Source organism: Mustela nigripes, chromosome 18 (genome assembly GCF_022355385.1).
Source record: "Mustela nigripes isolate SB6536 chromosome 18, MUSNIG.SB6536, whole genome shotgun sequence".
NCBI classification, from domain to species: domain Eukaryota; kingdom Metazoa; phylum Chordata; class Mammalia; order Carnivora; family Mustelidae; genus Mustela; species Mustela nigripes.
The window spans coordinates 16,126,005-16,139,118 of record NC_081574.1 but is presented as its reverse complement, the minus strand read 5'-3'; the positions used below and the strand labels follow the sequence as shown (position 1 = coordinate 16,139,118).

Genomic DNA, 13,114 nt, shown 5'->3' with positions numbered 1-13,114 from the left:
TTTAACTTTCTGTCCTGCAACTTGAGGCATACCAGGAAGTAGAGGTAATTAACCCATCACCAGAATTTACCAACTTAACATTTTGCCACATTGGCTTCATTTTTTTTTTCCTAATTATTTTAATGTAAATACATGCTGTCATATTGTGGTATTTTGTCATTGCAGTCTTTGTATTTTAGTACTAAAAGCTAAAGACATTTTCCTAAATTACCATAATCTCAGACCTAATAAAATTGACAGTTCCCAAATATCACCTATGCTTGTATTCTGTATTTGGTTTTCTCCATTTTTCCACAAAAGGTCTTTTATATCTGGTTTGTTTTCTCAAGGACCGCACATTGCATATGAAGGTAAGCCCGTAAGGATATTTTAATCATTGTAGAATAGCCCCCCCCCCCATTATTCAGTGAATAAACTCCTAGTAATTTTTATTCCTACTCATGTGGGATAACATCAATCCAAGACTAGTGATATTACTAAGGAGTTGGAATGATGTTGTACCTTTACGTTCAGAATGGTTCAGTCTCATAGGGTCCCAAAACCTTGCTTTCAGCTACTAAATGATTCCAGCACCAGCCAGAATGCACCAGAAGCCAGTGTCACAAGTACCGAAGAAACTGGAGAGCTCCCTGGGATCTGGGCTTTGCGTAATAGCTTCTCCATCTTCTCTTAGAAAGTCTCTGGAGGAGCTAGAATTCGTTTACCAGTGACTCTGGATCTCTGTGGGCTTCAGTCCTCAGGATTGGGTCATTCTACCTTGCCCATTTTCTTGTGTTTCATTCTTTTACTAGCTCTTTCCTTATCCCTTTAGGACTCAAGGTTTTGATAGAGCTTTTGAGCTGTAAGATGGCATTTTTAAGCTAACTAACTTAGAAAGTTAATTCAGTATCAGTAGGATACAAATTTGCACTTGGAGGTTTAAGCCCACAGTTCAGAAAAATCTCTTTTAACCTTTATTTACAAATACTTCTTAAGCTTTGTTTAATTTAAGAGAAAGGGGGAAAGAGTGTTGTTGTTGTTGGAGTGTTTGTGTGTGTGTGTGTGTGTGTGTGTGTGTGTGTGTGGTGGTGGTGGTGTTGTTGTTTTAAATTTCTTCAGCAGAGCCCTGAATGCAGTAACTGAGTTTAAAGCATAGTAGTAAATGCAGAGCTCGAATTTTCCTTAGGAGTTGCTAGTTGTTCTTACTAGCTTTTGAGACTGAATTATTAGGGCTTCCAGTGATTATAATCCCAGACCATGCACCAGTGGAGTAAGACTGTTCCTGCGGGTCGAGTCCCTGTGATGTTGGGGAGTGGGTGGGGTTGGTGCCAGGGCTCGTGGAAAAGGGGACACTACGCGTAGGAGGCCACAGAAGGTTCAGAAAAAGTACTTTGCAGCATTTTAGACACTTGCCCAGGAAAGACCGTGTTAGCATGTTAGCAAGACTCGCTGGGCCTGCTGTAACAAAACATGATGGACTGCGATGGTTCAAACAGCAGACGGTTAATTCTTTCGGTTCTGGAGGTGAGGAAGTCCAGGATCACATTACTGTCAGAGTCCGGATCTAGTGCAAACCCTTTGGCTTGCTTGCAGTCCTCACGGACCGCTTGGGTGGCCTTTCGTTGGTGTGTGCTGTTGGAGAGCCATCCTGGTGTCTCTTCCTCCTCATATGAGCGTTTACTAATCCCCTTTTAGCGGATCTAGACCCCACCTCCAGACACCATCACTTTGGGGGTTAGGGCTTCAGTATAGGAATTTGGGGAGGACATAAACATTCCGTCCCTGACACCAAAGCATATAATTTGAAACTGCCCTGGTAGACTCTTAGGAATCCTAGACTGTGAAGGTACGTTGTTTTATCCCCACAATCTTCATACCTCCCGGAGCCTGTTCTCGGAGGGGTTTCAGACTTGGTAGATCAGTGGGAACCTGTATTGGTTTGGTGAGTGTGTTTCAGGCCCCCTTGAAGAGAGGCTGTTGGCTGTCCTTGTAGCCTAGTCAGGCAGATTAGGTTGCTTCTAAGTAACTGTATTCTCAGATCGACATCATGCTGTTAGCCAGAAACTGTGTAAATAAGTTCCCGTTTACAGTGTAAGAGGAGGGTTTCTCTGCATTAGAAGAAGAGTCTTGGTGAGTTACAGGCAAAAGGGAAGAAGCTGACTCTGAGAGGCACAGAGCCCCTGATGTGGCAGCGATCTTATCCGGACAGGCTTTAATGCGAAGTCACTCTGGCCGGAGAATAATCTTACTAGGGCTTTAATTAAAAGCACAAGGTGTTGGGTTGGTTTTTTGGTGTGTTTTTGTGTGTTTTCATTTTTTTTTTTAATGTTTCCTTATCTATCTTCCTCTTTTATTTCCCTTCCATTTCCATGTTCTCCCTAGACCTGCTCCCTCTCTCCCTCTTCATCATCCTTTAACATTTAGAATGTTTTTGGCTTGGCTGATCCCTCTGGATAGGAAGTGAGCCGAGCAGGATATTGATTACCAAATATGGTATTGCTGCTAAAGATGTTAGAGGAATGCGGCTTGTATTCTAAGCCTCCGGCCTCTGAATAAGCTGCCAAACAAATTAGGTCATTTTAACTTCTGAGCTTGCTTTTTTTTTTTTTTTTTTTTAAATAAGGAGCTGGAACTCTGATTTGGAACATGAGGGCGTTGTTACTTGAGCTCATACAGGGATGTGAAGAGGGGCTTGGGAATGGGGGAGACTCAATTCAGCATGTCTTAGGACACAAGCCACCAGTCCAGGCGGCTTAAGAGGCAAGCATGTTGTGCAGAGCTTCTGTTGACTCTGGGACACGAGGGGAAGAGCTGGGATGCAGAATTCAGATGTGCCGCCTCATTGCCTCCTTGTTGTCCAGGCTAGAAGCTCCAGAGGACCACTGGCCGGTCCCAGGATGCTCTTCTCAGGCTACTGGGGCCCTGACCACAGTGACCAAGGTGACGTGGGCTCAGGTTTAGGAAAGTTCCTTCTTTACAGGAAGATTGGTGGAGTTGACCGCCAAGGAGGACACCCTGAAATTGATGGCAGATCGTTACTGTGTGAGCTCCTGGGGAGTCTTGTGAATACTCGAGTCCTTCCACAACATCCCCTTACATGATAGCCGGGGACTGACTGCATTAGTCTCCCAGCGAAGACGACGCTCTTCGGGTCCGTATTTGGCAATATTTATTCTGTTGTGATATTAGCTTTGATAGAGTGAAATACTTCAGAATGCTGCTTTGTTTCTCTTCCTCATAGACGTCTTTGGCAAGATAATACTGAGGTTCCCTCAGTTGAAACAAAAGCTGAGACCATTTGGGGAGAGAAGTTCTTTTTACACTTTTTATAACTGGCTCCCCCCTTTTCGCTTCTTGTTGTCAGTTAGGGCTGTGCAAAGCGGGTTCCTTCTCTTTCTGCCCATGCCTGTTTGCCACCTTCAGTTGGTTTCTTCTCAGAATGGATAAATCAGGCTCCCAGAGACGTTCCACCTGCCCCAGGATGTCTGTAGGTCAGGGCTCCGTGGCTTTTGTTGTACCTCCCGGGACACCTCTCTTTCCTCCTCCCCCCATAGTTCTCGTTTTGCTGCTACCGTCCAGTCTCAGGCTCTTCTTCCCAGCTTTGGAGCTGAGCCTGTGAAGTTCAGAGTTGTTCATCCTGGTGTACATAGAGATTCTTACTGATTTCTGGTGGGAATTGCTTTGACTTTTTTTTCAAGCTATTTAAGTAGAAAGGGGACTTTGGGGCCCATAGGCTCACATGTGCACTAAATGGAAAAGCCATATTCATAGGATACATCTTTTCAGAACTCTACCCCCTTCTAGAACATACCATACAGACAAACATGGGACCTGAGCCTGTTTCGGATGTACATTTATGCAGTCTACTGGGATGTCTTTTTGTTACTGTTATTGGACACCATAACATTGGAAAATAGATATGATATTATTCATTATACTTAGTGATAGAGGCATTCCCTTTTTTTTTTTTTTTTTTTTTTTAAGATTTTATTTCAGAGGGCAAGCACGAGGGGGTAGGGGCAGAGGGACAGAGGGAGAGGGAGACAGAGTCTCCCCGCTGAGCACGGAGCCAGACTCTGGGCTAGATCCCAGGATCCTGAGATCATGACCTGAGCCAAAGGCGGATGCTTAACTGACTGAGCCACGCAGGCGCCCCAATGGAAGCATTCTTGAATGGTGGGAGGGTTTCAAAATAGACTTATCTTGTCCTAAATCTTGTGTTTTTATAATGTTTGTTATGTATTGAGTATGTTTGTTTTAGGTAAACTGCAGTAATAGGGTCAAGGGTAATTGAAATGACTACCCTGTCTTCGGCCTGTATAGTATCATCTGATTTCTCCCCAACCATGTAGCTAGTAGGCCAGCTCTAACCAAAACTGGGACTTTACCACATCAAGACATTAAAATTTTATATAAACTTCCAAGCTAACTAGGATTAAGTGCTACTAGTTACATTTAAATCTTAGTTCCTGTTTTACTGACTCAGTACATGTATCACCATGAAGGAAGCTCTCTAGTTAGGGAGGGGAGTTTTCTCCCTTTTATTTCTGGGTGATGAAACTGAAGCGTTGAAGAATGACATTGTTTTAGGCCAGTGTCAGAACACTGCAAAGGACCTCGAGCTCCACGACTTCCAGTATGCACAGAGCTTTACAGAAATTGTTTTGTTCTCATCAGTGGCCATTAATTGAAGTTTTTCACTATGGTAGGAATTTGCTAGTCCATATTTAAAACCTGAATCTGAATGTTTTTGTTCAGGAAGAAAAGAAGTAATTGAAAAAACATGTAGCTAAATGTTTTCATTAAGTAAACAAAATCTCCCTTGACTTTTCTGGACATGTGGTATTACAGGTTTTCGTGTGTTCTGTGTAAGTAGTGAGAACCAGGGCTCTCGCTGACCTTTTTTTCTGATAGACCAGGATTTACTGGTGTGTTTATTTTGTCACCATTCCGGTTTGACTCTAAGGAAATGAAAACATCTTCCATTTGTTCTTTATTTCCAAAGGGCATCCGCTTCGATCCTGAAATTCCGCAAACACTACGACTAGAGTTTGCTAAGGCAAACACGAAGATGGCCAAGAACAAACTAGTAGGGACTCCAAACCCCAGTACTCCTCTGCCCAACACTGTACCTCAGTTCATTGCCAGAGAGCCATGTAAGTTGATCTACTTTTCATTTACAAAAAAATAATAACAACCAAGAATTGTTTGTGTGCTGCACGTGAGATTACGCCACAGGACATAGTGCTGGCTGAGTGTCCTTTTCCATTTCTGCGAAGAGGCTGTGCATTCTTGCTGTCTGAATTCCAAATACAGCAATGTTCTTGATGATCGGCTGTCCTGAAAGGGGGTCCGGCCAGATTAGAACTGTAACTACTACAGAATTTCGTTTGACATGATGTCGATTCCTTCACGTCATCTTGACCTTATCGTGAGGACGTTCTGTCCGCCTGGGGTTACAGACCCTTCTTTATCTCCTCGATCCTGGGATGGGAGAGCTGGTTCTCCGCATTTACTTCATCTGTTGACGCGCATCGGTTCTGTGGCTTGGGAAAAGAGAATATTAAAAGTGAAAGCAGCAGATATGAAGAAGTTCTATTTTTGAGAACAGTTGAGCCCATAAATCTAGAGGGGAAGGTAAACACACACAAAGAATTTCTATGTTGGAACAATCAGTTCTAGCAAACTAATAGTGATAAATTTAAGGAAATCTAGGGCTTCCTGTTTTAAATTAATTGGGTAAAGATGCTGACTAATGGCTAAACAAGTGTTTACCCCCCATCTAATGAGCTCTTTCCCTTAAATGGCCAGTCTGCAGCTTTGCCTTTGAATAACTTGAAAAGGTTGTCTTAATTTTCTTTCTTAAGCTCAGCATAAGTGAGGCGTGAGATCGGCCTTAACTTTTCCTTTCATTGCATAGCTATATGTGATTGCATGTGGCAGGGCATTCAAGGAATCCCAAGCGACTGGCTGTTACTTGGAATATTTCCTCCCTTTCGTTCTCGGTCTTCTTTCCAGACCGCATGATCTTGATCTTCCTGCTTTCCTTGACAATACGGTTCAACTTTTCTTATTGCAACTGAAGGGCACATGAGTTTCTTTCTCCCCCCATGTCATGAGTGTGTCAGATTTAATCAGGTTATTTTGGAAGTTACAGCCATTCTGTAGCCGTGTAACTCTTGAGAAAGCTGCCACTAGTCAGGGGAAAGTAACAGATAAGAGTTTCTCCCCCACCGTTCTCTAAAATTTTTCTGCGAGGCCAGGAGTCATAATGATGAAAAAAAGAAATGTGCGCTTCCATGTCCTAGGGAAACTTGAATCCTTTCTAAACAAAAGTTTCATCTTCTAGTCCAGTTGCTCTACGGGCAGATGAGTAGACATTTCTTAGACAATTCTGTCTCCTTACAGCATCTAGTTCAGTACCTTGTGTACATTGTATGTATTTAGTAAATATTACAGTGATAAGTGGATAAATATTTTAATTTGGCTATTTGCAGAATTATTCCATTTGTGTGGCTCTTCATTTCCCTCCGAAATGTCTTCTGTCTTAAGGCATCAGAAAAGAGTATTTGTAAGATTCCTTGATATAGAAAAGGTAACCTAGAGTGCCTCTTTAGTTTTCTAGTTAATTTTCTGCCTCAAATCAGAGAATGCTTTGAAAAGATGAATTCAGACAGCAAGTATAGTATTGATAATACTTTATCCTTTCTTTTTTTTTTTTTTTTAAGATTTTATTTATTTATTTGACAGAGATCACAAGTAGGCAGAGAGGCAGGCAGAGAGAGAGGAGGAAGCAGGCTCCCCGCTGAGCAGAGAGCCCAATGTGGGACTCGATCCCAGGACCCCGAGATCATGACCTAAGTCAAAGGCAGAGACTTTAACCCACTGAGCCACCCAGGCGCTCCAATACTTTATCCTTTCAATTTTTTATTGAATGCTTTTGTTCTGGGACCTCAAATTTTGTTTTTGTTTTTTGTTTGTTTAAATCTATTTCAAAAGCTCTATGAAATTGGTAGCCAGGAAGGTGATAGCCAGTTCACAACAGGGTACACAAAAGCAACAGAGATGAACAAACGGACATCCAGAAGTACCTGAAGTTGTCAGAGGGTTTAGAGCAAAGTTTAGAAGACCGCTCTGGCCATGTCTGCCCACGTCCCTTCCCTGTGTACTCAGCAGCTCCGAAGTGGTCAGATAGTTTCCATGGTACGGTCAAGACTTGCCTGGGCTGCTTGTGGCAAAACAAACTTGATGTTTAAAAAAAAAATCCAAGCGGTGGTATATTCTTGAGAAGCTAAAAGTTAGCCTGATTTCGCTTAATACGGCTCCTTTCTATGACACAGGGGCCTTGATGAACAGCAGTTCCGCTCTCAGATCGACCTTCCCGTCCATTATAGTTCCCCCTGGGAATTAAGAATGTCCGTGTCCCACATGCAGAATTGTTTTCCTGAAAGCACAGACCAAGCCATTGCTGGTTCTTTGCTGGCAAGTCTCATTGCACTGTGCCTGGAATGGGTGTTCAAGGTGGTAGTCAGGTCAGCCCCTGTTAGGAGTGGATGGCAGTGGATCTTAGAGTTGAGGTATTGGAAAAAGCCTATAGGAGCCCCTGAGTAGCTCAGTCGGTTAACGTCCCAGCTCTTGATTTTGGCTCAGGTCATGATCTCAGCGTCCTGGTCTCCACATGCAGTGGGGTGTCTGCTTGAGGAGTCTGTCTCTCCCTCCGCCCCTCCTCCCACTTGTGTGCTCGCTCACTCTCTCGCTCTCTAAAATAAATCTTTGGAAAAAACCTATAGGCTTCTCTGTTGTAAACGATGTGGAAAGGTTTTGAATGTTTCTTTTTGTTGATGTTTTTGTAGAATTGTGCTGAAAATTACCCGTTGCCATCACTAGTGGAAGAATGTGCTCAGATTCAATTATATAACAAATATTTACTCGAACTCTCATGTCTCAGTTATCTGTTGAACTTTAATGAGCTCTCAGTGTGCTGAACACTGGGAAAGATGGGGACCGGTTGCTGCCTTAAAAGAGCTATTGGTCCAAGGGATTGGTGGTGGTCAGAGTGGTCAGGAAACTTGGCCCGTGTAAAGGATGTAAAAGGTTTTTTTGCAGCTTAGTCCAGATTGCCCCAAATCAGACTGTCTCATCTGCCAAGCACCTGCTCTCTTTATGTAGAGGACGAGAAGTGAGGTATTGCACTTGCCAAAGGAGAGGGTGGCCTACAGTGGAGAGCCTTGACTTTAGACTTGAAGATGTCTGTGAGAGTTCTGGTTCTGTCAAGCTTGTCAAGTCATTGTCAAGTTTGACCTTAAACACACTGCACCTTGCTCTGTGCCTGTTCTCTCAGCTGCAAAATGGGAATAATACCTTCTTCACGTGCTTCTTATGAGAGCTAAATAAAGCAAGGTCATAAGATTGTGTTGAGGATTAAGCAGCTGTAATAGATGTAGAATGCCAGGCAACCATAAAGTATAATCTTAGTTTAAAAAAAAAAAAAAAAAAACATGGAGTTGATTTTCTTTCCTAATCGTTAAAAGTAGGCCTGGGTCTTCCAAGGCTTCATCACTGTGACTATAGCCAGTTGCCTTCGTAAATCAGGAGAAAGGATGAATGAAAGTGTCACACACAGTCCCAGGAAAGTATTATACTATCCTAATGAAATTTTTATTAGTTTTAAATTCTTACTCCCTTGTATATAACAAAGCAAGAAAAACACTGTGAGAAAGGAAGTAAGAGATACAGAAAATTTATAAATTATATAAAATTCTGCTAGATTATGCATTGGCTTGTCCGGGAAAGTAGTGTTGTATAGTGGAAGAATTCCACCTGAGAGATGAAAACAGGGCAAGTCACCATCTCTCTGAGTTATGTTTCCTTTGTCTATAAAGTGATGATACTGTGTGCCAGGCATTGCTAAGCATTTTATGTGAAGAGGATTCTCAGTAGCACTATTTTACAGTTCAAAAACAGGCCTTCGGAAGATCTAGTAACGTTGAGGTCATCAGGTGTTATGGGTTGAATTGTGTTCTGTCAAAATTCGTATGTTGAAATCCCAATCACCAGTGGCTCCCGAGGTAACTGTGTTTGGAGATAGTCTCTACAGACAGGATCAAATTAACCAGAGCCAATAGGGTGGGCCCCAATTCCATATGACTAGGTTCCTTAAAGACGAAGAGGTGGCCAGGGATGTGTTCACACAGAGGAAAGGCCAGGTCAGGACATAGCAAGAAGGTGGCCATCTGCAAGCCAAGAGAAGCCACATCTGTCCCCACCTAGATCTTAGAACTTACAGCTTCTAGAACTGTGAGAAAATTAAATTCTATTGTTTAAACCCTGCAGTCTGTGGTATTTTGTAATGGCAGCCCGAGCAGACTAAAAGGTCAAGTCATAGAGCCTGGATTTAAATTCTAACCGGTTACTTTTTGGTTTTGTAACTTTGGTCAGCTTACTTAACTCTGTCTCCATTGTCTCATCTATGAAATGGCAATAATAATTAAACTTACCCATAGGGTTGTGAGGATTAAATCAGTTGACTCGAGAGGGCCACATCCACAAGAGTAATTTCAGTGACCGTTTAATATGCGCGTGTAACAATGTGTACGTTGGGGCATCTGGGTGACACAGTCGGTGAAGCGTCCGGCTCTTGGTTTTAGCTCAGGTCATGATCTCAGCGTTACGAGATGGGGCCCCCTTTGGGGTCCACGCTCAGTGTGGGGTCTGCTGAAGTTTCTCCTACCCCCTCTCCCCCTCCCACACGTGCTCTCTGTCGTCCCCTCCCTCAATCCAAGTAAACAAATCTTAAAATAAGAGCCTTCTGTTCTCATAGTTGAGACCTGTCGTTTTCTGCCTTTGTATACTTAGCATCTGGAACCTAGAAATATGAGTGAACTTAAGATAGTACAGATTTTATTTTATGCTTTTTCATTCAGAAGTTTAAAAATTTACAGTATTATTAAATTAAGTATTAAAAAATGTTCAGCGTTCTTGAGGTATGATCGGGAAATGATAAAATGCACATATTAAGACTGTCTGTTTTGGGACGCCTGGGTGGCTCAGTAAGTTAAGCGCCTGCCTTCGGCTCAGGTCATGATCCCCAGGTTCTGGGATCAAGCCCCACATTGGGCTCCTTGCTCAGTGGGGAACCTGCTTCTCCCTTTGCCTGTGCGCTCTCTTTCTGTCTCTGTCTCTCTCTCTGACAAATAAATAATCTTTAAAAAAATAAAATACAGAGGGTCACCTGGGTGGCTCAGTTGGCTAAGCATCCAACTCTTGATTGCAGCTCAGGTTGTGATCTCAGGGTTGTGAGATCGAGCCCCGAGTCGGGCTCCTCACTGAGTGTGGAACATGCTTGGGGTTCTCTCTCACCCTCTCCCTCCCCCAACCCCTTGCCCATGCTCTCTCTCAAAAAATAAACTAACTCACTTAAGCCTTTAAAGATGATCTTACTAGAAACCCCAGAGGCCTGGATGAGAGTCTAAGGAAAAGATTTCAGGGCAGGTCACCCCTCAGTGAAAGTCAAGCTTCCATGTAACTGTTAAGCATCAGAATTTGATGGCCAGGATGCATTAACGGGTGAAATATAGTCTTACATAGTTGACCAGGGGCTCCTGGGTGTCTCAGTGGGTTAAGCCTCTTGCCTTCGGCTCAGGTCATGATTCCAGGGTCCTGGGATCAAGCCTGCATTGGGCTCTCTGCTCGGTGGGGAGCCTGCTCCCTCCCCCACCTCTGCCTACTTGTGATCTCTCTCTGTCAAATAAATAAAATCTTTAAAAAAAAAAAAAAAAAACCAAACAATTGACCAAATTGAACTACTGATGGTTTTTCTTTAGTTTTGGTATAATTCATTGAGTTGCTTCAGAAAATACGAGTGACCACTTCGAGCAGTATTTTAGTTTAACGAATAACGGTATCATCAGTGAAGATGAGCATATTTGACTTTGATTTATCCTTGGAGGACATGCAGGCAATTTACTAAAGTTTTTCACAACATTCAAATGGAAATAGAAGTGAGCATGGATGGAAGCAGGCGGTAACACAGCTCTGTTTTACATTGTTTCAGATCCTAAGACTTCATCTGCACAGTCCTCTCGAAACAGTGATGGTATGAAACCGGCATATATATACCTGCCTGTTGAAGGTTAAGTGGACCGTGTGTTCTCTGGGTGGTCCCACTTTGTAATGTCCCAAAAGGCTAATGACCAACCAATCTGCAGAAAATTTTTCACACAGATCAAGAAACCTTACCTACTCTTCCTATAAAGCATGGGATTGAGGGACCAAGTCCTGCAATTATTTGAAAGTAAAACTAACACAGGGACGCCCGGGTGGCTCAGTTGGTTAAGGGACTGTCTTAGGCTTAGGTCATGATCCTGGAGTCCCAGGTTCAAGTCCTGCATCCTGCTCAGCAGGAAGTCTGCTTCTCCCTCTGACCCTCCCCCCTTTCGTGCTCTTTCTCTCTCAAATAAATAAATAAAAATCTTTACAAAAAAAAAAAAAAAGGTAAAACTAACACAGAAACAGGGATTATCTAGCTGGTTGTTGGGTCTGTCATTTAGGGAGATAAAAGGTTTGAGTCCGTTTTAAGGAACATCCTTGCAGTCAGGTATGTTGACCACAAACTCACAATCTGGGCTCATCTGCATTTCAGAAATAGCCCCAATGTACTTTTTTTCCTTGAATCTTCTCTTTACAAAATTAGAGTTTCATTGCATTTTGTAAAATGACCACGCTTAATCCATTGTATTGTTAAAGAAGGAAACCATAAATGAAATTTAAAGGGTTAACAATACATATTTTCCTACCATCCAGAAATAACCACTGTTAAGGTTCTGTCGTATTTCTTTCTACACGCGTTTCTATCCTTTTATACATATGTGTATGAAAACAGAGAGTGTCAGGTTGTCTTTGCTTTAGTTTGGTTACAACGTATGATCACACTGTCCTTTTAGTTTGGTTACAACGTATGATCACACTGTCCTCTTTGCTCACTTGTCTCATAACCAGGTTTCCATCCAGGACTGTCTCCCCAAAGCATTTTCTTTATGGGCTCTTGACATAGAAGGTGTAGTGGTGAGGGCCTTTGATGCCTGGCAAGGTATTTTTTCTCAGTTAACTGGTGGGAAGAGAACGCACACTGTTGAGCATGGCAGTCTTGTGCTTTAAGACTCTCCTTCCCTAAAACTCTAGGAAGCTGTACTGGGGAGACAGGATTGGAAGTAAAACAACATAAAATCTCTTTTATGTAGTGGAGGGAATTGAGTGGTAGTTAGGAAGGTGCTTGCCTGAAATTTTTTTAAAAATATGACTTGAGGGCGCCTGGGTGGCTCAGTGGGTTAAGCCGCTGCCTTCGGCTCAGGTCATGATCTCAGGGTCCTGGGATCGAGGCCCGCATCGGGCTCTCTGCTCAGCAGGGAGCCTGCTTCCCTCTCTCTCTCTCTGCCTGCCTCTCCGTCTACTTGTGATTTCTCTCTGTCAAATAAATAAATAAAATCTTTAAAAAAAAAAAAATATGACTTGAAATGCCACTAGGAAGTACCTTGGGGATGTGGTCCTTCTAGGAGGGAAGCTTCCCTCCTCCCCAAACCCACACCCCACTTCCATGAAGTTGTAGGAAAGGGAGCCGGTGATGGTGAAGACACACATTATTATTATTAATTATTAATGTGAAGACACACATTATTATTATTCCACCTGTTTTCCCAGTCCTTGCTGGTAAGGTTTTTGATGGGAACGGGAGCCCAAGTGTAAAAAGGAAGTTGGGGAGTATAGCAGAGACCCCGGGAGTCTCTGGGGAGTCAAAGGCACTGGGAAGTGACATAGGAGGGGGCCAGGAGGGAGACCCGGGCAGGAAACAGGCGTCTGGCTGCCCAGCGGAAAGGCGACCAGGACATCGAAGTGTGCAAGCAAGCGTCATCCTGCAAAGCTCAGCGTGGATCGAGTGGCCGTTCCCTCGGCGGCAGCTCACGTGGGCCTGTGGAGGGATGCTGTCCTTGCTTCTGTTTGGAACTACCAGAAGTGATACTCACGGAAACTTGTCAGTGGTTTCCTCTCTGGGTATTGAGACTTCCTAATGGTAGAGTGGTCCCCTGAGCATTCTCTTAGCCCAGCACCACAGGGCATTTGTGGGGTGATTCTCACATGA

At 43.3% G+C, this 13,114-nt stretch overlaps 1 protein-coding gene across 8 annotated transcripts in view; it reads left to right on the top strand.

Annotated features, from left to right (window-relative positions):
- Positions 1 to 13,114, top strand: part of RBPMS (RNA binding protein, mRNA processing factor) — a 172,009-nt gene that overhangs the window by 103,940 nt on the left and 54,955 nt on the right. For 4 of the 8 annotated variants that reach the window (XM_059384140.1, XM_059384142.1, XM_059384145.1 and 1 more), the window contains exons 5-6: positions 4,985 to 5,135; positions 11,033 to 11,074. In XM_059384140.1, coding sequence (XP_059240123.1) covers positions 4,985 to 5,135; positions 11,033 to 11,074 — 193 coding nt within the window. The remainder of the gene's footprint in view (positions 1 to 4,984; positions 5,136 to 11,032; positions 11,075 to 13,114) is intronic. The other 4 variants (XR_009401083.1, XM_059384141.1, XM_059384146.1 and 1 more) reach the window with 1 other exon arrangement.